Below are 19862 nucleotides of genomic sequence, written 5' to 3'. Positions count from 1 at the left end.
TTCTGCCCCACTGCCCCTGCTGTGAAAATAAATCATTTTATCTGACACAGGACAACATTGCAACCAATCAGTGCAATTTCTAAAGCCTGGAGCAAGTAAAAGGCAAACAATCCAGGCTTCTCACACTTGGTCTGCCAGCTCTCCAGAAAAACACAATCTGGGATGGCCTTTCATTTGCTCCCACTGATTTTATTCTCTGTAAAAAATCCTTTGAAAACAGATACACAGGCCAAGGCAACTGAGGATTTACAAAAGGAAATACCAGGACAAAACACTATGAACAAACTTGTCTCACAAAGCAAATATAAATATGCCTTTAATAGAGTGCAGCCATGTTCCTCCCTGTCCCACTAAAGAGTGAGTGGCTGTAGATCAAGTCCTCACACTTCAGCAGAAATCACAGAGCTTTTTCCACAGGCCACAAGCCACCAGCAAGTGTCAGTGAAAAATCCTGCCAGGATTTTAATCCTGGATAAAGGCATGGTCTCACCAGCAGTACCTGTGCTGGATTCCATCAAATGAATGCTGCCGGGATGAGCTGATCCCAGAATAAATCAACTCCATTTCTAACAGGCATTCCACTAGAGGAAGAGCACATGCCTTTGCCAGCCACCTCAGAAAGAGTCCAAAGGCATCCATCTGCAGCAGACTGGAGAGTCCATCTCACAGACAACCATTCTGAGTTGGGTTTACATGCTGGGTTACACCACATGTGGAGGGGACAGACTTTGTCCCAGCCACGGGACATCATCACAGATGTTCAGCCACAAGAACACTTCCATGGTCAGCAGTGAGGCTACATGAGTCCATCCAGGTGCTCTGGGTCTTGGGCAGCAAATGCTAGAGCACTGCAAGAACCATCTTTTCTTTCTTCTTCCTTTTTCTCTTCTTCTCCTCAAAACGTTCAGTAGCATCAGCAAAAAATGTCACCTCCTCCTTGGCCTCAATCTCCCTCTTCAGGAACTGGAGCCCTGCCATGTTGAATCCCAGCACATCCTGCAGAGACAGACCAGCACCACACTGTGAGGCACATCCCAAGCTAGCTAGGGTGCAGAGTCCTGCACTGGCCACCCTCTACTAAGAGATGATGAAAAGAAGACAATCCACAGATTTAAAGAAAGCAATGTTAGTTTAAATGTAAACTTCATCTGACCAGGAGAACAGCCAGTCCTGCACTCAGTTCCCCACAGTCCTCTCTTAAGAGCAGCTATAATCCACCACATTTTCTGAAAGAGAAGTTGCTGGCAGGCACCTGAAGCTTCCTCTGGGAAAATGCAGAGTCTGCATTGAGGTAGCAGCCCACAGAAAACCCAAGAGAAGCAGGGAGTTACTTTACCTCCCACATATTTAGAAACTAGCGAGCCAAGATCCAAGCACATGTATCAGGAAACCAAGTGCAAATGAAGCAGGGAGCACAAGTATAAGCTCACCACTGGGGTATTCTCACATGAGGAGGAACATAGGGAAAAGGCAGCCTATTTGCAAAAGAGAATGGTTTAAATGAGCTCAGATCACCAACCAGCTTCCCCACTGGACACCACAGACAACTCATGCTCACAAACATTGCCTCATCCCATTATTCTACATCCTGGAAAAGGGGAGGATGCAACACTCACCCGGGCCTCACTGACTCTGGAGATGGTGGTTTTCTTCAGATTTTCTATCACTGTCACCAACATCTGGTTGCTTGTGATCTGCCCAAAATGTATCCTGGGAACAAAACAGACAGTGTATTGCAGAATCGTTATTACAAACATCACAAAGACCCTCTCCTGAACCTCTGTATGTTCTGGACATACAGGGTTTTTTTTAATCAGTCTTCCCCAGACACTGAACATGGACAAAATTATCTGGAAAAGCTGTTTTCTTAAGTTTAACAGTGGTTCAGGGGGAAGGTCTTTCTGAGAACACAGGCTCCACAGTGACTCTGTGCCACCAACAGTGCCTCATCAGACTTGATGTGGGATCTTCTCATCCCAGTGAGACTTGAGCCACCAGGACCAGCATTCCCATCCAGGCATGTCAGCACTCTGCATCCAAGCAGTTCATTCTCACACACCATTCACTGCGGGCTGCAGAGATTCCTTATCTCCTGCACAGACCATGTGTTCATTCCCAAGGATGCTTCCCAAGAGTTTCAGAGACTCAGAAGAAAGCCCAGATCCTGTCTGGGCAGATAAAGGACTCACTTGAGCAGGAAGAGGAGAGCTCGGCACAGAAGCTCAACATCTGAGCCCTGCTGAATATATTCATTGAAAAGTCTGAGCAGGTCAGGGACATAGGAGAAAGGCAGCACCAGGAGAGACTCTTCCAGCTCACTGAGGGGAAAAAGCAAAGGGACACAAGCATTGGTCTCAGCCACTCCACTGCTACAGATGAGCAGGAAACACATCCACATAGGTGGGTTCTGGTACTCAGCTGTGCTAAGCATTTCTCACAGCTGCTTCATGACTGCCCTGCATCTGCACAGCCCAGGCATCTTGTGGCACAGGGAGCAGGTACACAGCCTTCCCTCCTCAGCATCCCCAAACTGCTCTCCAGATACTTGTACATCTCCAAGCAGCCAACCCACATCCAGAAGCTTCAGCCCACACTTCCCATTCACCAGTTCCATGCGTGTTCCAAAAGAGGCTGCTGGAAACAGTTGACTCCAGACTCTCTAGCACTGCCCATACCTTGCATGAGACTACTCAAGGACCCCAGCCAGTCCTAGGCCTAGAAACCCAACACTCAGTCACAAATCTGTTCAGCAATGAAGCTCTTGGGACTCACCTCGACTTGACCTTCTTGAAAACTTCCAGCACGTAGGCAGAAGGCTGCAACAGAGGAAAGACACCAGCCCTGATTAATAAGAAACATTCCAGGACCAACATGCCCTAAGGTCCATTTCACACAGTTAAAAACACAACATCTCATCTTGTGAGACAGACACATCAAACTGAATATAACAAAGAGGAAACCCTTTCAGCTTCAATCATCTGCCACTCTGAGAAGTTCTCCCTCAGTGTTCTCAGGATACTCTACACTGGTGAAAAATATTGTGAAAAATCAAATTTGTATTTAATCAGCTAAGTCATCTCAATTTATGTCAATCAATCTTGTACAAATTGGACAAAAAGTTTGGTACAACAAATTATATATAAAAAACTTTATACAAACTAATCTCCCAGACTTAATTCCTACTACTCCTGTTTATCTGCTGGAAGAGTTTGGCAGACAGGAAAGAATTTCCAGAGCAGAGCTGGGAATTGGGAAAGAAAAGTGCCTCTAACTACTAAAACATAAGATTTCAATCCCTTCTGTTAAGTCTATCCAACTTATAATTAAATAGACCTATAATCATGGAGGAAGGGACAGAAGGGCTCTTGCAAGGTGATTACAGGTAATTAGAAGGAAGACAAAGGCTGTTTCATCTGGCACTGACATTCAGCTCTGAGCAATCTGATCTAGTGGGAGATGTCCCTGCCGAGAGCAGGGGGGTTAGAACCAGATGATCTTGAAGGTCCCATCCAATCCAAGCCATTGTATGATTGCATGAAAAGGGGAGAGTGAAAAAACAGGGAAATTCCTAAAGGTACTTAAAAAACACAGTCTGGGAGTGCACACTGGAATAAACCAGAAAAACAAAAACTAATCTACTCAGAGTAGTGGACTTTTATTTATCAATGAAATCCACACATCCATGCCTGCCTATTTTGTAATATGTCAAAAACCCACAGAATTTAGTGACAACTGTTGTGTATGACATGAATGAATAAGGGCACCAGCTCTAGCCGGCAATACCCGAGCACTGAACTTCCATTCAGAATTTTCTCAATGTAAACACTGCAGGAATAGGAACAACAACAGTAATTGTAGCAACACCACATAAATAAACCTGGGAAAGGTTTGAACTAGCTTTCCTGTATCTTGGAGGAGACTGTAAACCCCTGGCTCATGACAAGGAACATCATAAAGTCATGGCTACCATCAGGGTTGTTTAACCCTGTTTGACAGGGTTAAACCTTTGTAATACACATGTATGATGCTAAAAAATAAAAATAAAAAAATAGCAAAATAAATTAAAAAAAAAGAAAACCTAAATTATATTCACTTTTCACAAGCAAAAAAAGTTGAACTAAGCAGTCCTGCCCCACAGCAACCCAGCATGTTGGCTCAGCCAGCAAATCAACCAGCCCCACTCCAGCTGAGAATAGACTACAGCCTGTGGCCTGGGCATTCCACTTACTGTAATATTTCCATAGGCACGGAGAATGGGATTGACAGGGAAGGGAACCTAGAGACACACAATGGGTTAGAATGAGGCAGGTGTGTGAGTATAAACACATATTCAGAGCAAACTTTTACCCACAGTAGAAGAGAGCTTTTACTGAGTGTCTTCCTGCAATTCCCACACCTCCACCCTCCCTAGAATGTTGCTGAAGGCCTCATGTGAAGCCATCAGACAATCTCATTCTCAGACATATATGAGTAACTCAAACATGGATGAATTTCCTTCCACTTCTTGTCACTTTTCCCACTTCTATGACAGCCCCTTACTCAGCAAGGAGTGTTGAGATGAAGGAAAAGTTGAGGCTTGAGGATGAACCTGCAGCAGCACACTCTTCCAGGGACAAAACCTATATACTGGTAAGACTTTAGGCATAAAGATCATTGGAGAGAACCCCTAATTATGCCCCATGCATGATGCCATTTAGTTCTCCAAAAGATTTGAGCAAATGTCGGCTGTTTTCAGCTGTTCAGTCTTTATCTGCATGCTCAGTCTTTCCACCTGAGCTGGAAGGATATGCCCAATACACCTGGGGATTTTTACATTCCTCAGTCTTTTACCTCTTTTCCTGCAGCTTTGCATATGGCATTGTGCTCCTTTAGTTTTGCAGTCTCTTCTCTGTACAGCTCAATAGCTTCCATGATCCTCTCAGCCTGTGCAGCACAAGAACAGCACATCAGTGACACCAGACAAGCCAGGATAAAGCTCAGCTGGACACATGGAGGTGGAAGCAGAGGTGCTGACACAGAGCACCACATGGCATCTCCCCTGCTAACCTCTACTCCAGATTGCACCATTACCCCGAACACACAAGTCATGTCCTGAAGATGTCACACACCATTCACATTCCCCCACTGCCCTGCATGCTCTCTGCTGCAGCTTCAGGTGTTGCTTTGACCACCACCCCCAAGCAGTGTCTCTTTGAGGCATGAGCCAGGGTCAGGCCATTTAGACTATTCAGATTTAGGATTTCCTCTGAAAATCAGCAAACCTTTGAAATCTGCAGCCATGGAATTACCCACCCCACATCTTCCTAGTACATCTCCCACATCAAGCACCACAATAGATTTCCACCTTCCACAGAACCCCACTGGATGGCACAGCCCTTCAGGGAGAGCCCTAATGCCTTGAGAACACCCCAGCTGCCTTTTGCTCCTTTGGGATGCAAACCCCAGAGGGCAAGAACAGCAGCTCTGTCTGTTCCACATGTGACAGGCAGCTGCAGGAATCCCACACCTCATTCCTCTCAGGAGGAAAGAATTCCTGGTGTGTGACTCTCCAGAGTCAAAACCCTCCCTTGTTAGATTCTGAGCAGGACAGACTGCCTGTGCATGCAAGAGCAATCTGTCCCATAGCATCCAAACTGATGCTATGACCCCATGAGAGCCCCTCTGAGAGGCTGCTGAGGCACAGAGCCACGCTGGCAGAGCCACAGCACCTTACCGCTTTGATGGTTTCAATGGTCTTCTTTCCTGCCAGCCCTGTCTCTCCTTGCCTCTCTCCAGCCACCTACAAAATACAAAATACAGAACTGCAGTTCCATCCTTCCACAGCACCACAGAGCAGCCACAGCTTCAGCACCCCCTTCCCCCCTGCACTGCCTCAAAGCAAGAAAATGTTCCTTTCTCCCTGATACCTCTTCCATGCCTCTTACAGAAATAGCTTTTCCAGAGTTTGTACAGTCAGACTGACACACATTCAGATGGTGCAACTCACCACAGGCTGCTCTTCCTTTGCCACACTCTCTTCATATTCAGCTTCTCGTTGCTACAGAGGATGAGAACACGACATATTAACAGCAGTAAGGCAAGGGTGCAAGTCCCTTCCAGACTATTTGAGCAAGACAACCTGGAGGGCTTCATGCAGCCCATTGCAAAACCAGGACCAATCAGCAGAGTCCAACAATGCCAGTGGCAAAATGCCCATTTGTTCCTGGTCTCAACCCCACAGTGAACTTCAGAATCTCCCACAGAGAAAGAAATCCAGGTCTCTGCTCTGGGTGCAGGAACAGCCCTTCAGGATCCCACCAAGCTGAGACAGACACCACAGCTCAGCACCACACCTTTCACCAGCCACACAACACAGAGGGAACAAATCTAGAAAAGTCCCAGGGTTGTCCTGGGCTGCAAAAGGAAAGAGTCTCTGGTCTGCCATCTCTCACATGAAAGGGCATCAATTATGTTATGCATACTTCACTACTCACGTATTTATGCCCACCTTGCTATTCAAATTTGACCCAAAACAAATTTTTCTGGAATCTGGAAAAGAGCTATCTCTCCTTTTACCAAACACATGGCATCAAGGTACAGTGTGTGGGTCAGCTCTTGCAAACAGGCTGGGATAAAAACCCCCAAACATCTATTGCAGGTTTCTCATCCACTCCTGCTTCTGCATTTCTGCCTCCTCCCCTGTCACTGTGGATTAAGAACTGCCTTAGGAAGAAGTGACAGGAACAGGCTTCTCTGAGGGATCTAGCAAAAAGGCAGAGTTACAAACTGTTCCAAGGGAATCTGTGATTGGACACGTGAAACTAACACATTGGCCAACCCCAATGGTGGCTCAATACTGGAACAGGTGCTCAGTCTGGAAAATCTATTTCTTTGGAGATGTGAGTGTATGAAGGAAAGTCTTTAAGCAGTCTGATACAGCATTAAGATCATCCTGCAGTGAACAAAAGGTTGGACTAGAGACCTCCAGATTTTCCTTCCTACTGAAGTCCTTCTGAATTTATGATTCTTCCCAATACATGCTCAAATTATATAAAAGGGGCTTCTTCCAGCATCCCTGAGCTCTGGGGCCTGGTACTGAGACAGGATGGACCTCTCACAGCTGGAAAAGGGACAAACTGCATTTAACAGGAGCAGTGCTCTCCATCCCTCTCCATCAGCCACCTGCTGAACGGCCGCCCAAACATATTTGTGCTGAAAGGCACACAATAGAATGTCAAAGACTGTAAGCAACAGACATGCAGAAAGCCACTGAAGACCAAGGGAAAAAAAGGTCTGGAAGGTAGTTTTGGTAGGAAAGATGCAACTCTCACCATCTCCCTCTCCTCTTCCAGAATCAGTGGTTCCCTTGTCCTTTCCCAGAGGCGCAGGGACTTGTCATGGGATGCTGACACCACATAGTCTCCATTGGGACTGAGTGCCAAACACCAAACCTCCTGGTGATGCCCCTGCATAGATGACAGAAGAGCTATGACATCAACATCACCCAACTTCCACCCATGAGGAAAATCCTGCTCATGCAGGGAAAATGCTTCCTTTCAACAGACTCCAAAACTTCCTACCTCCAGTGTTTGGATATGCTCAAATTTATCTGCATCCCACTGCTTAATCTTGTTGTCCTTTCCAGCTGTGAAGAAGAGATGGGATTTGGGCACAAACTGCAGATACATCACGCTGGAAAAGAAAAAGGCTCAAATTTACCCACTTGGGGAACACTGCAGAATTCCCCCTGTCTATGCTGGATAAAAGACATCTTGCTGGATCACAACTCCTTGAGACAAGTCCACAATCCAAAGATGCTGTAGGATTTGACTAACCTGTCATCATGGGCAAAGAGAGAACGGTGACAGTCCCCAAAATCCAAGCCCCAAATCTTCACATTCCTGTCAGCAGAGCCAGTTGCAATTAGAGTCCCATCCTAGAGAGCAACAAAGAGAGAGGGGGTGTGGGGAGTTATCTGGCAGCCCCACAAGGAACTGCTGCTGCCCCAGTGATGCTGCACTGCTGAGTAGGCAGACATCTGGCTCCTGAAATGTGGCCCCCTGATCCCTCCACCTCCTTCCCAGTGGCCCATGCTCTGGCACTGGCACAGCCCACTGACAGCACTCTGGCCCTCCTCTGACCCTCTGCAGGTATTTGGCTATATCCTGACATTCTTCTTGGCTTTCAATGAGCCTCATTCCAAAGACACCTCAGAGCGAGATGCAGCCCAAGAATGAACAGGCACAAAGAGGCTGCTTCCTCTCAGCACCTGCCCTCTGCTCCCACTAACAATTCAGGCTCCCCTCACACAGCAACTTTAGCAGAAAGCAGGCTGTACCTGTTACAATGAGTGCAAGGGACCATCACAGCATTTGGATTTCCACTCACAAAATGCCCCAGGGTCAGTTCTGTCATGTCCCCAACTCTGATACCCCTTCCAGTGAGCACAGGACTGCAGAATAAGACAGGGCTTGCTGTGTCCCACCCAGAAACTGCTAAGTCACGAGCAAGGAGGTGACAAGAAAGCTTGATCCTAGGGGCCTTGATGCCAGCAGAGGCTCTCACACTCATCCATACCACCACAGTCCCAAGTTACACAGCCCTAATGATACTTACATAGCAGATGTCCATACACAGCACTGGCAGCTTGTGTCCATACAGAGAAAGGAAAAACTGAAGCAGAAGAAAGATGACTCAGTTAGACATGCTGGGTAGAGAGGTGTGCAAATCTCAAGCTCCAGGCTACTTCTGCTCTGCCTCAGGAGCTGTTTTTCTAGCACTGTCTCACTTTCATTCTTGCCCTGAACACTGTTAGCAGCAGGGTCATGAGGCTAGAACTGAGAAGATGGAAGTAGCCAAGCAAGCTGAACTAGCTCTGTTTCCTCTCTAAGTAACTCTGGTGTCAATCATCAGTGTCAATGAAGTTCATTTCTGTTTCTCTCCACATAACTGCCAGCACCAATCTGTCTTGTGTCACTCCCTAACATTCATATGCTAATACACAGCTCACAAATCCACCACACACTGCTCACAAAGAAGGTTCTCCTCCCACAGGCTTTGCCTCTGCCTTGCCCTATTTAACACCACATGAGACACATTCATCCCCCACCTTCACAGTGCCTGACAGATCTGGAGTACCACCACATCTGCAGGGTTTAGAATGAACCTTGCCACCTGTAGGCTCAGAACACTTTTTAAATGAAAAATGGATCTCCCAGTTCCCAGTGTGGAACAACCATGGTTCTGTCAGGTTTGCCAGCAAACAGGCCCCTGAAGGAGAATGCATGTTCCACATAAAATAGACACTTTTCCTTTGTATTCCTGCAGGTTACTGTTACATCCCTTCCTGCACAGCCTCACACCCTGTTTGGTCATGCACCTTGAGTGTGTCAACGTAGAAAACCTTGACGGTGCAGTCGAGCAGGGAGACAGCCAACAGCTTCTGGTTGGGGCTGTAGCGCACACAGAGCACGTCCTCATCCAGCTGCAAAACGCGCACGTGCTTCATGGAAAGCCTGGCAGCAAGAGGGAAAAAACAACTGGTAACCCAAGCAAACAAACTAGGAAGAGAAATGGATACAAGTCCCACACTGCACTCTGGGAAAGGAAGTGAATTCCAACATGCAGCACCTCATTCTTCACTATGACAGGACTAGAAATAAGCAGGCTCTGGTGGCAGAAGAACTTCACTGCTACATTTACAGTAATGATCTGCAGGCCCAGCCTGATTAGACACTAAACTCACACACACAAAAAGGCATCAGAATGAGCAAGTGCCCTCCTCCACCTAAGCTCAGGTCTCCACAAAACTGCAGTGAGCCCACACTCTCCTCCATGTGTCCCACGCTGATGTCATGGGCAGTTCTTGCAGTGCACAGCAGAGGCCAAAGCACCCATCAACAACAGTGGCACAAGGTTTATCTTCTCACCTTTTCTGAACACTGCTCTCATCCTTCACAAGCTCAAACTCCCAGAACTTGACACATTTATCAGCGCCTCCTGTCACAAAGCCATGCTGTAGGGGAGAACAAGAAAGCTGCTGTGAAACTAGTTCCTATCATCCAGAGAAAGACTACAGCAAGGAACTGACAACATAGAGGAGGTTTTTGAGATGTCCCACGTTCCTACACCATTAATGATTAAGTGGACACCACCAAGAGCATTTGCTCTGATTAGAGCACACATTGCCTGAGCAGCAAAAACAATTTCAAAAGCTCTAGCTTGTTTTGGAGGGCTAAGACAAAGATCTCAAATGTAAAACAAAACCTGGATTGAAACTCTGGGATGGAAAGCAGTCATCTCAGCTGCAGCTAACAATATGCTTCTGATTTGTGACCAGCTTGAGACTCTCACTGTTACTGGATAACACACACCTGACCACCACCCTACAACAGAGGCTTCTAAAGGAACAGCAGTTCAACATTTTACATTAAGAAGGAGGGTAAAATCTATCCCATACGTTTTCATCTGTAGGGTGGATGAATTTCAGACAGATTATTTCTTGCTATGGTTTTGATTCCACTAGAAAGTTATTAGACACTATCAGCTGCATCCTCCACCTCTGAGGATGAGAAGTTCCATGCTTCCATGGAACAAAGCATGCAGTGCAAAGAAATTCCATGGTGCAAACACAGTACTATAGGAAAGAGTTACATGAAAAGATGTGCAGATGATGCTTTTAAGGGTGGCTGAGTTACCTGGTCTGGTGAAAGAGCAATAGACCACACTGCCCCATCGTGAGCATCAAGTGTCTCTATCAGACTGCCAGAAGCCAGGTCATACAGCTGCAGCTTCCCTGTCTGGGGAGAAAGACATCACAGAGGCAGAATCAGCCTCTGCTCACAACTATGACAGCTCCTGGCAGAAGAGCAACCTGCCACCCATGCCCCCAGCAGCCAGCTTCACTAGGTGGCTGTTACACACAGCCAAACTCCTGACCTCCATCAGGGCCTTCCCAAAGCTCTACTCTGCTTCCCACCTCAAGCCACAAGAGTCCTGTAATGACTCTGGGAACAGAGCAGTGCTCCAGATCAGGAGAGGCAATGCATTTTCTGTGAGGCTGCCTTAGTGACATTTTCCTAACACATTCCCAGACCTGGGCAGTCTGGAGTCAGAGGGGCACTCCTTACCTTGGTCCCAAGGATGACCTGCCGATCCCCAGGGACAAAGAGCGAGCAGAGCGCATACTCACACTCCATCGTCCGGATGCACTGCAACGTCGACCTGTGGACAAAGACAGAGCCCAAAACCTCTTATCACCCACAGAATCTGGCCTGCTCAGTGACAGATGCTCCAGTGTGGCCTCTACCCACAGCTGTCTTTCAGCTGGGGTCAGAAGATAAGCCACCACCGTCCTACTGACCCAAACACTACCCAGCACTACTGCTAACAATGTTTTCCTATACATGCCACTGTGCTGTCCACCATCATGACCTATTGCTGCTGTGAACAAGAACAGAACTCATAATTTTAAACAGTGTTTCAGGAAGGGATGGAGTGTAAGATAGTGTACTCAGAGGAAACTGAGCTTGAAATCAACACCACCCAAGAAACACTAGGACAGCACTCTACATCAATACACAACTCTAGATCAACACAACAGCCTACCCAGTCTAATACTCGATCCTTCAGATAAGATGCCAAGAAACCCACATGTTCCCTAAAGAACAGATTATTTAGGGTAACAGTTAATATCTCTTATTAAAAATTTAAAAACAGAAAAAACCCATAGCAAAGTAGTCTATACCTGACTGCTACGCAGGACCTTTGTGTTTATACATTCTGTTGAAATTTTAGGTTTATAGTTTCTCAGTTTCCCTAATAAGGAAAAAAGAAAAATAATTTTCTATTTGCTTCCTTCACTCAGTTTTATCTCTTTCCATTGTCTCCTCTTTCTTATCACTTCCTTTCTTAACAGAGCATCCCTCAATTCTGGGAGACTGACACAACCAGACTGCGTACCTGTTCCAAATCTTCACGGACTCTGCAGCTGCTGAGAGAATGGCAATGTTGTCAGAGCTAAAAGCCAACGTCCTGACATCACTGCGGTGGCCTCCAATGGTTATCCTCGACACACGGACAGCCTGGGCCACTTGTGCTGACAGGTCCAGGTTGTACAATTCAATGACATTGTTCTGGAGCAGCAGTACCATCTTCAGCTCTCCTTTTGGAGAGAGAATCAAGTCAAATGACCTGTTTGATTAGATAAAATCAGAGCTGTACACAGGGGCAATATGACCTGTTTGATTAGATAAAATCAGAGCTGTACACAGGGGCAATAAGACAAAGTATTGGAGGGATAAATTATCAAGTGCAACTGAAACAGAGGAATATGGACAGAGCACATCCAACAAGCAAGTACACACTGAGCCACAGAGGTGTGAATGGACTGGAAATCACAGCAGGCCTCTCCCCAGCTCCAAGCTAAACATATATTGAGGGGGAAACTTCTTCCTCCTCTGCCTGCACTGAGCAATGCAGAGCTCTCCCCAGGTGCTGCATAACCACTCATCAGACTCTACAAAGCCTTTCCACTCACTTGATTTTAGAAGAAGCTTTGACGGTAGTGACCCGCTGAATCTCTTCCTGCAGGCTCAGCTCCACACTCCTTTCAGGCTCCTCTTCAGAGCTCTGTCTGGAAATGTCAGATAAGGGAGGAGAGTCAAATGACCTGGCACAGCCAACACAAACTAACATAGCAACACAGAAAACATAAGGAAACCACTTAGCCTGCTGAAAACAACTTCCCTCTTATCCAGCAGTGCTAACCCCATTGAAGAATAGGGACAGTGAAGGGTGGACAGTGAAGTTCATGCCAGTATGCAGACTACTAAAGACACAAACTGCCCTAAAAACCCTCCTCCTCTGGAGCCAAAACACAAGGCACATTACAAAGATGGATACAGAACAGAGAATAGAAGCTGTATTTGAGAGCAAGACCAGCTTCTGCTCATCTCCTATCACTCACCAAAAGCTCTCAGCCATTGCCAAAATGCATTTTCAGATTTGCAGATTTGGACAGATGGCCTGTGCTTTAGTTTCTACCCTGGAGCCAGACTTCTCCCTAAGGCCTGTTCTGAGGCACCTGTTAAGTGCCAGGATACACAGAAACACTTAACACAGAGTAACCATTAAGAAAACTCTCACCTGTATCTCTGCCTGCTGTAAAACAGGAAAGGGAAGTATCAGATTCTCTGTGACTTCTCAGATGAAACTCTCATTCCTGCATTGCCTACCAAGACCTTACTTTGATGCACCAAGCAGTATAAACACCAGTGTCAGGTAGAGCTGAGCACCTCTGAAAAACCCTTTTTATATCCATTTCTTTGCACACTTTAGCTTTCTTTTTTCAGAGGGAAGATTCAGAAAGAAAGGTATTTCCTTAGTCTCTGGGAACAGGGCTGCTCAGACAAGCACAAGGATGCACAGAAAGATCAACCCCAAAATACAACAGCTAGCACAAAGAGAATGGCCAGAAGCTTGGAGTTTTCGACCACTGTGTAATGCTACACAATGAAGAGTTTTTCTAGAGCCTTCTGGACACAGACAGCATCCAAAACATTACTTACTTGGCTTTTTTCCTTGCTTTCTTCATTTTTTTTTCCAATTTCTTTTGGATTTCCTCTTCAGAAAGGACAGAGAACACTTCCAGAACAGCATCTGTTCCCTAGAGTCAGAGGAGACAAATTCAAAGGTATGCAAAGCCCCTGGCTGGCCCTTACAGAAAGTACCCAGGCTCTCTACCAGCCTCCTCTACAGCTCAGTAGCAGAGTCCCCCATTACTCACATGGCAGGCCAAAAACTTGCCCATCCGCTCTGTGCCAAGAGTCACCACTCGGTCCCTCCCTTCCCGCATGATGGATCCAGCCTTGCTGCACTTCACAATGCGCTACAGGGAAAGAGGAACAAAACTGGGTCTGAAAGGGCAAATGATCTTCTCAGGAAAACTCAAGAAACCTGCTGACAAGAAAAGTCAAGGGCAGGGGGAAATGAACCTAAAGGGTCCTGGCAGAACAGCTGGTAAGGATAATAAAGGGACAAAACAAGCATCTGTGTGAGTGACAAGCTTATCTCCTGTGTTTTGTTGCATTTCAACTGAAAATAATCATTGGCAGTCTCAGTAGAAGAATAAGTTAATTTTATCGGCAAACCACATCCATTTAAGAGACAGAGCAGCAGAGTTCAGTCAAAAGAAGCAGAGGTGAGAACAGAAACTCCTAAACAGGGCATTGAAGGGAGAGAAATCCTCTGGAGAGGGAGCTGTAAAATTAATTAACCAAGTTAGGTATCTATCACAACTACAAGCAGCCTGAGATCTGAGCAGTACTCCAGAAAGTTCTGCCAGAAAGACAGATTCAGTAAAGTCTCCTCCAGTAGCAGAAAAGTGGGAATGGCTTTCTGCAATCCAATCTCACACCATATTTCATTGCAGTGCAACTCTGACCTCTCAGTTTCTGCAAAGCTGAGCATGAGTACTGAACTTGGCAGCTGCAAACCAGCAAGGAACTATTTTATATCTGTGATGTTTGATGAAAGAGATCTATTAGCACTGTTTAAATTTATACATTTGCTAGTTCTTCTCAAAGAGAAAGGAAAGAAAAACTGTCAGTGGAGAATAAATCTGTGGGTGTTTTGGCACACATACTTCTGCTGATGTTTGGCAGGTAGATGAGGCAGCAACTGCTGCTGAGGAAGTTGTTATGGAACAAGACAAGAATTATCACATTTTCCCAAACAGGCTAAATATGACACTCGGGATATAAACCATGCAAATGGGGTTAGATACACCAGTTCAGAGACAGCACAGAAAACTGATCTTACTTCCTCAGGATGCTCATCCAGCTCTAAGGTCTCATCCTCTTCAGTTTTTTCTTCCGCTCCAGGTGAAGATGACCCTTTGCTCTTTTTGGATTCTGGTTCATCAGGATCTTTTACCTGCTCACAGGAAAAAAAAACCAACAAAAGGAGAACCTTAAACCTCAAGAGCTATAGTATTGTGCTTTCTGGCTCACAGTTCATTTCCCTGGAGATACAACTGTTTAGCATACACTGGAGTGTCCTACAGAATTCCTGTAGGCACCAAGCACTCCATGTGCTCCCATGACTATCATCCACCCACAAGGCTGTCTTCCTCAGCTGTAAGTATCCTAGACTGCCAAGCAAATTGTATTCTATTTGCCATCTGTATGACAGGTGTCTTCTGCTCTGTGGGCAGTTTTCCTTATCTCTTCCACATCCAATCCTCTCTCAGGGGAGACATCTGCTGATAACAGGCTACTGAATGTCACTGCATGACTGATAAGAACTATAGCATCCCATTGTGAGATGCTCTGCACGGAGGGAGGAGCCCAGCATTCCTACCCAGATATAATCTTGAGATTCTGGAACACCTGCATGGCTTCTCCAGTGGATTTCTGAGAAGAACAGCTGCCTCTTCCACTGGATCTTCAGAGGAAGACTACACTCTTTCTACAGGATCCCTGCTCCAACAGAACCACACCTGGCACTGCAGGAGGACTGCAGCCACAATTCCAATTGGACTGCTACCAGCACCCTGACCCACAGGGTGTCGAGTCGTATTCTGACTCTGTCAGTGTTGTTTTAGTTTACTGCATTGTTTATTTTATCTTTTTTTTATTTTCTTCCCTAATAAAGAACTGTTATTCCTCCTCCCACGTTTTTGCCTAAAAGCCCCTTAATTAAAAATTTATAGCTATTCGGAGGGACGAGGTTTACATTTTCCATTTCAGGAGAGGCTCCTGCCTTCCTTAGCAGACACCTGTCTTTCAAAACCCAGACAGTAAGTTGGAAGGCAGGAAGATCTGACACACTGTGGAAATCTCATTCTGGAAGTGTTCACAGCTTCACTTAAAAGCACAAAAGACAGGAAACAGCAAAGCCCATCCCATGAGCAGCTTGTGGACCCTGCAGATAGCAAAGACATTGCTTTGGCTGTTTCCCAGAACATCCATCAGATTTGAACATGTTCCAGTTCTTTCTCAGTTCAAAGACAAGCAGCTGGGCAGGGGGGCTGAGGGGTTACAGGGGAATGTCTTACCTCCTGGATGTAGGTGAGATCCCACACCCTCAGCTCACTGTCAGCGCTCCCAGTGATCAGACGCTTCTCTTGGGACAGCAAAGCCATGCCCCAGACCTGTCCAGAGACACAATGTGAGGAACTGACTCCCTTAACTATCATTAAAAAAGCACAGCATCTTTAAATGACCTATTTAAACAGCAACCAAATAGAGAATGGATCAAGCTGGGACCTCCTCTGGGGACATGTGCATGGGAATTGTCACCCACTGCATCTGATGACAGCTCTTGAAATGTTTGGAAGTTTCTCGTTTGCTCACTCCTAAAGCCTAATGAAAGTAAAATGTATGATGGTGCCAGCTTGCAACTCCTGAAAGCAAGGAAAGCCCAGAGTGAGCCCTGACATCCCAGGTCCCTCCAGCCCAACGTTTCCACACAACCTCTTTTTACCTCAGCTCGGTGTCCAACCAGAGTTTTGAAGCAGTGCTGGGTGTCCAGATCCCACCATTTCACCAGTGTGTCTTTGGCACTGGAATAAAGAAGAAAAACTCAGACATAAGGAAAGACTGCAGAGCTCACCATTTTTCTAAGTGGTAGAAAATCAAAAAAATCTAAAACAAAAAAATCTAAAAATTATCAGAATGTATCACAGAGCAGCTGCTCAAACATTGACATTTTACAAGCCAAACAAAAAAGGCACAACAATGCTGCAAAAAGATATCTGTCAAGTCACTGAAGCTGACCTGCAAATATCTGAAATTGCTTTAAGAAATAGGTATGATCTAGCAACAAAATACTACTTTTTCCATCTGAAATAAAAAGCAAAAGAAAGTTGCTTTAAGTTTAAACTGGACTGATCGCATGCACTCTTCTATTAAGCTAGTAAATGGCATATTAAAAAGTAAAACATTAGTGATTGTTGTTGTCAACCTGTTATCAATTGGTATCAATTATCAAATACAAATCAAAGGGATTCAATCAACTTGCAGCTCTTTTGGTTGAATAACTTAAAATCAGCTACAAAAAACCTATTATCTTTTAATTAATTTGTGTATTTACAGCTTACAAGAAAGCAATTTTTCTGTCACACTGCTGTGTGAATTACAAATACAGAAGGTAAGTCTACTAAATTCTTCAAGATAAACCAAAAAAACCCCAAAAACTGTTACATACATAATGAACATGTTATCACTATTCTTTGTTACAATAATTTTAAGTTGATGGATTCACCAACAGTTTAAACCCTTTTCCAAACACCTTTTTCAGTATGGCCATATCAGTTGGTCAAAGACTTGGATTCAGGCACCAGACTTAAAAAATCCATGGATGTGACAAAATCATATTCAAAGATGCTGGTGGGTCTGAGATATCACAAGACAAGAAGGAAAATACAAACTGCTGTAGCACACAGAATATCTAAATTGCAAGTACAACCGCGCCTGCTTTCCTGATCAACAATTTCTCTTAGTCTGGCTCACCAAGTGACCAACAAGTTCTTCTCCTTCAAGAAAAGGACTTGAGTGATGACATCCTTGTGTCCCCTCAGGCGGTACAGGCCACTCTCATTAATGACATCCCACACGATGACTTCTGTATCCTGGAACACAGAGAGTGTCTCCATGGGACTGGCCCTTGTCTCTGCAAAACTCCTGCCATGAGACTGAAAAGATTACCTGAGAGCACACTTTCTCACTCTCAATCACAAGGATGATTAATGCAAGGGACACTGCTTCCCCAGAGGTGCAGTCAGACTGATCAATGTACCATCATCCCAGCTTGAGACACTTTTGCTATTCCTGATCTCACAAGATTCTTCACTTTAACAGCTCTATCAATGCCCTACTCCTGCCTGCAGCCCCTGCTGCTCCCCCAGCTCCTCTCACTGCCATCCTCTGGCTATGGGCAGAAGCCACACTTAAAATACTGAACACTTCAGTGCAGGTCAGCCTTCCCCAGGGGCATCTCAGGGTTGTGACAGGGTCATGCTCAGATGTCAAAGCCTCACCTTTGAGCCAGACACCAGCCTGCCACCCAGGTGGTCGTACTGCAGGGCTGTAACTGCAGCCCTGTGCCCATTGAAAGTGATAGCTGATTCTCCACTTAGGAGGTTGAAGACACGGATTGCTCCATCTTCATACCCAACAGCCAGGTGCAACCCATCTGGAGAGGGGCAGAGGCAACTGACTTGCTGCTTGAGACCCTTAAGGATAAGAACCTGCAATTTTTAGGAGACAAAACATGCATAATGTTGATAAATGACATGTCAGAGTCAGATACTTAGACAAAACATGCATAATGTTGATAAATGACATGTCAGAGACAGATACTTAGCAGAGAAAATATAGTCTATTCTTCTCCTGAACTTCCAACTGAGCGCTTCTGCCACTTTTTAAGTACATTTTTCAACTTCCTGCACCAAATATAGTATCGTTAACCCCATTTTCCAAGGTAAACAGCAGCTAGAAGTGAAACAATTTCTCAAGAAACCAGTGCAGAACAAGCCCAGAAATCAGAACCTGAAATTTCTGCGTCCATATATTATGAACCAGAGAGCAAGAAATATTGTTTGAGAGTAAAAGTTGAAAAGTTTCTTCCTGACTCCATCCTCTCTTTGCCTGGCCTTTCTCAGGTATAGGACAGAGTGGCTCTTCCACAGACTGCACAAGAACTTGAGAATGATGAAAACATTTCCAGAACAACATACCAGCAGTCAGCACTCCAGAGACTGTGAAACAAAACCAGATTTCAGTGTGTAGCAGACAGTAGTACTTGCAGTGACTTCTGAATCTCACAGGAGACAGTGTGTGGCAAAGTCCTTAAAGTTACAGCTCACAATCCCCCTATGGGATACAGCTTTTACATGGGATGCCCAGTTCCACAGCCACAACACAAACTCTGTGACATTTGTACAAGAACATTCACACAGCCAGCTAAACCAGGAGCAGCGTTCCAGTTACTGCGACAGCAATTACTCTTCCACAACTGAGGTCCTGAGGCAAATCTCACAGGGATCCACAGTGAGATTCATTTTAAGACCAAGTTGTGATAAAATAAATTACTCTCACTGTAAGAGCAGAGCAGCAGACCACCACTCCCTGTAACAACTGATGGCTACAAGTTACTACCAAAGGAGAACAAAAGGTGAGAGTTGCTGCATTCCAGATACCCATGATCCAAATCATCCACAGCCTCCTCTGTTCGGTGTGTGCTGGTGCTACCTGTTGGATTTCAACAAACGCAACGAACCCTTACAGATTCCTTAAACAGAAATAACCAATTGCTTTCTTGTAAACATCCAACACTGCAGTATATTTTGGATTACTCAAAAGGAAAACAATGCAGGATCCTTTTAGTCCAGTGACCAGCTTGCAGAACTAGAAGAGACCGGCACCTTGGGCCAGGAGGCAGCCAGAGCTGCAGACCCATTCCATAGCCTAACCTCACGCTGTGCTCAGCCTTCCCAAGAGGCAGGGATGTTGTGCATGTGTCGCTTCCTTCCAAACGCCGCACAGTAACACAAATCGCTTCGCTTCAGGCGGCCTAAAAGTCCCTCACGCTGCACCCCAGCCCTGCCCCGGCACCGCACTCGGGTCCCACCTTCTCTCCTTTCCTTGTGTCCCACACGAACACGTGCTCGCAAGCCGGCACGGCCACGTAGCGGCCCCGCTCTCCGCGCAGCGCCACGAAGGCCACGCCGGCCCTGGCGCTGGCCACCAGCCCGAAGAGCGCGGCGGGCTCGTAGCGCAGGTACTGCCGCGTCAGGCCCATGGCGGCGGCGCGGCCAATGCGGGGAACGAGGGCACGGAGGAGCCGCGGCCGCCACACGTGCGGCGCTCCGGGCCCGCCGC

At 46.0% G+C, this 19862-nt stretch overlaps 1 protein-coding gene across 1 annotated transcript; it reads right to left on the bottom strand.

Moving 5' to 3' along the window:
- Nucleotides 1-168: 168 nt before the first annotated feature.
- On the bottom strand, nucleotides 169-19836 carry WDR3 (WD repeat domain 3). Its single transcript, XM_066572139.1, has 26 exons — nucleotides 19612-19836; nucleotides 18020-18229; nucleotides 17493-17611; nucleotides 16465-16543; nucleotides 16037-16132; nucleotides 14800-14913; nucleotides 13766-13867; nucleotides 13548-13645; nucleotides 12518-12613; nucleotides 11941-12171; nucleotides 11109-11202; nucleotides 10677-10778; nucleotides 9909-9994; nucleotides 9359-9494; nucleotides 8596-8652; nucleotides 7815-7915; nucleotides 7560-7671; nucleotides 7311-7445; nucleotides 5987-6037; nucleotides 5714-5779; nucleotides 4831-4923; nucleotides 4229-4276; nucleotides 2773-2816; nucleotides 2190-2318; nucleotides 1617-1710; nucleotides 169-996 (listed from the first exon to the last, which is right to left on the bottom strand). The coding sequence occupies exons 1-26, from the start codon at nucleotides 19780-19782 to the stop codon at nucleotides 841-843; spliced, it is 2820 nt and encodes a 939-aa protein (XP_066428236.1). The 5' UTR covers nucleotides 19783-19836; the 3' UTR covers nucleotides 169-840.
- Nucleotides 19837-19862: the final 26 nt, after the last annotated feature.

Source organism: Molothrus aeneus, chromosome 2, assembly GCF_037042795.1.
Source record: "Molothrus aeneus isolate 106 chromosome 2, BPBGC_Maene_1.0, whole genome shotgun sequence".
NCBI lineage: Eukaryota > Metazoa > Chordata > Aves > Passeriformes > Icteridae > Molothrus > Molothrus aeneus.
This window is presented reverse-complemented; position numbering and strand designations above follow the sequence as displayed.

Coding starts and splice junctions, on each gene's coding strand:
- WDR3 (XM_066572139.1), bottom strand. CDS start 19,782: ATGGGCCTGACGCGGCAGTACCTGCGCTACGAGCCCGCCGCGCTCTTC. Junction 11,203..11,940: donor TCCGTGAAGATTTGGAACAG/GTACGCAGTCTG, acceptor CTTTGTCCACAG/GTCGACGTTGCAGTGCATCC. Junction 10,779..11,108: donor AGGTCATCCTTGGGACCAAG/GTAAGGAGTGCC, acceptor CTTTCTCCCCAG/ACAGGGAAGCTGCAGCTGTA.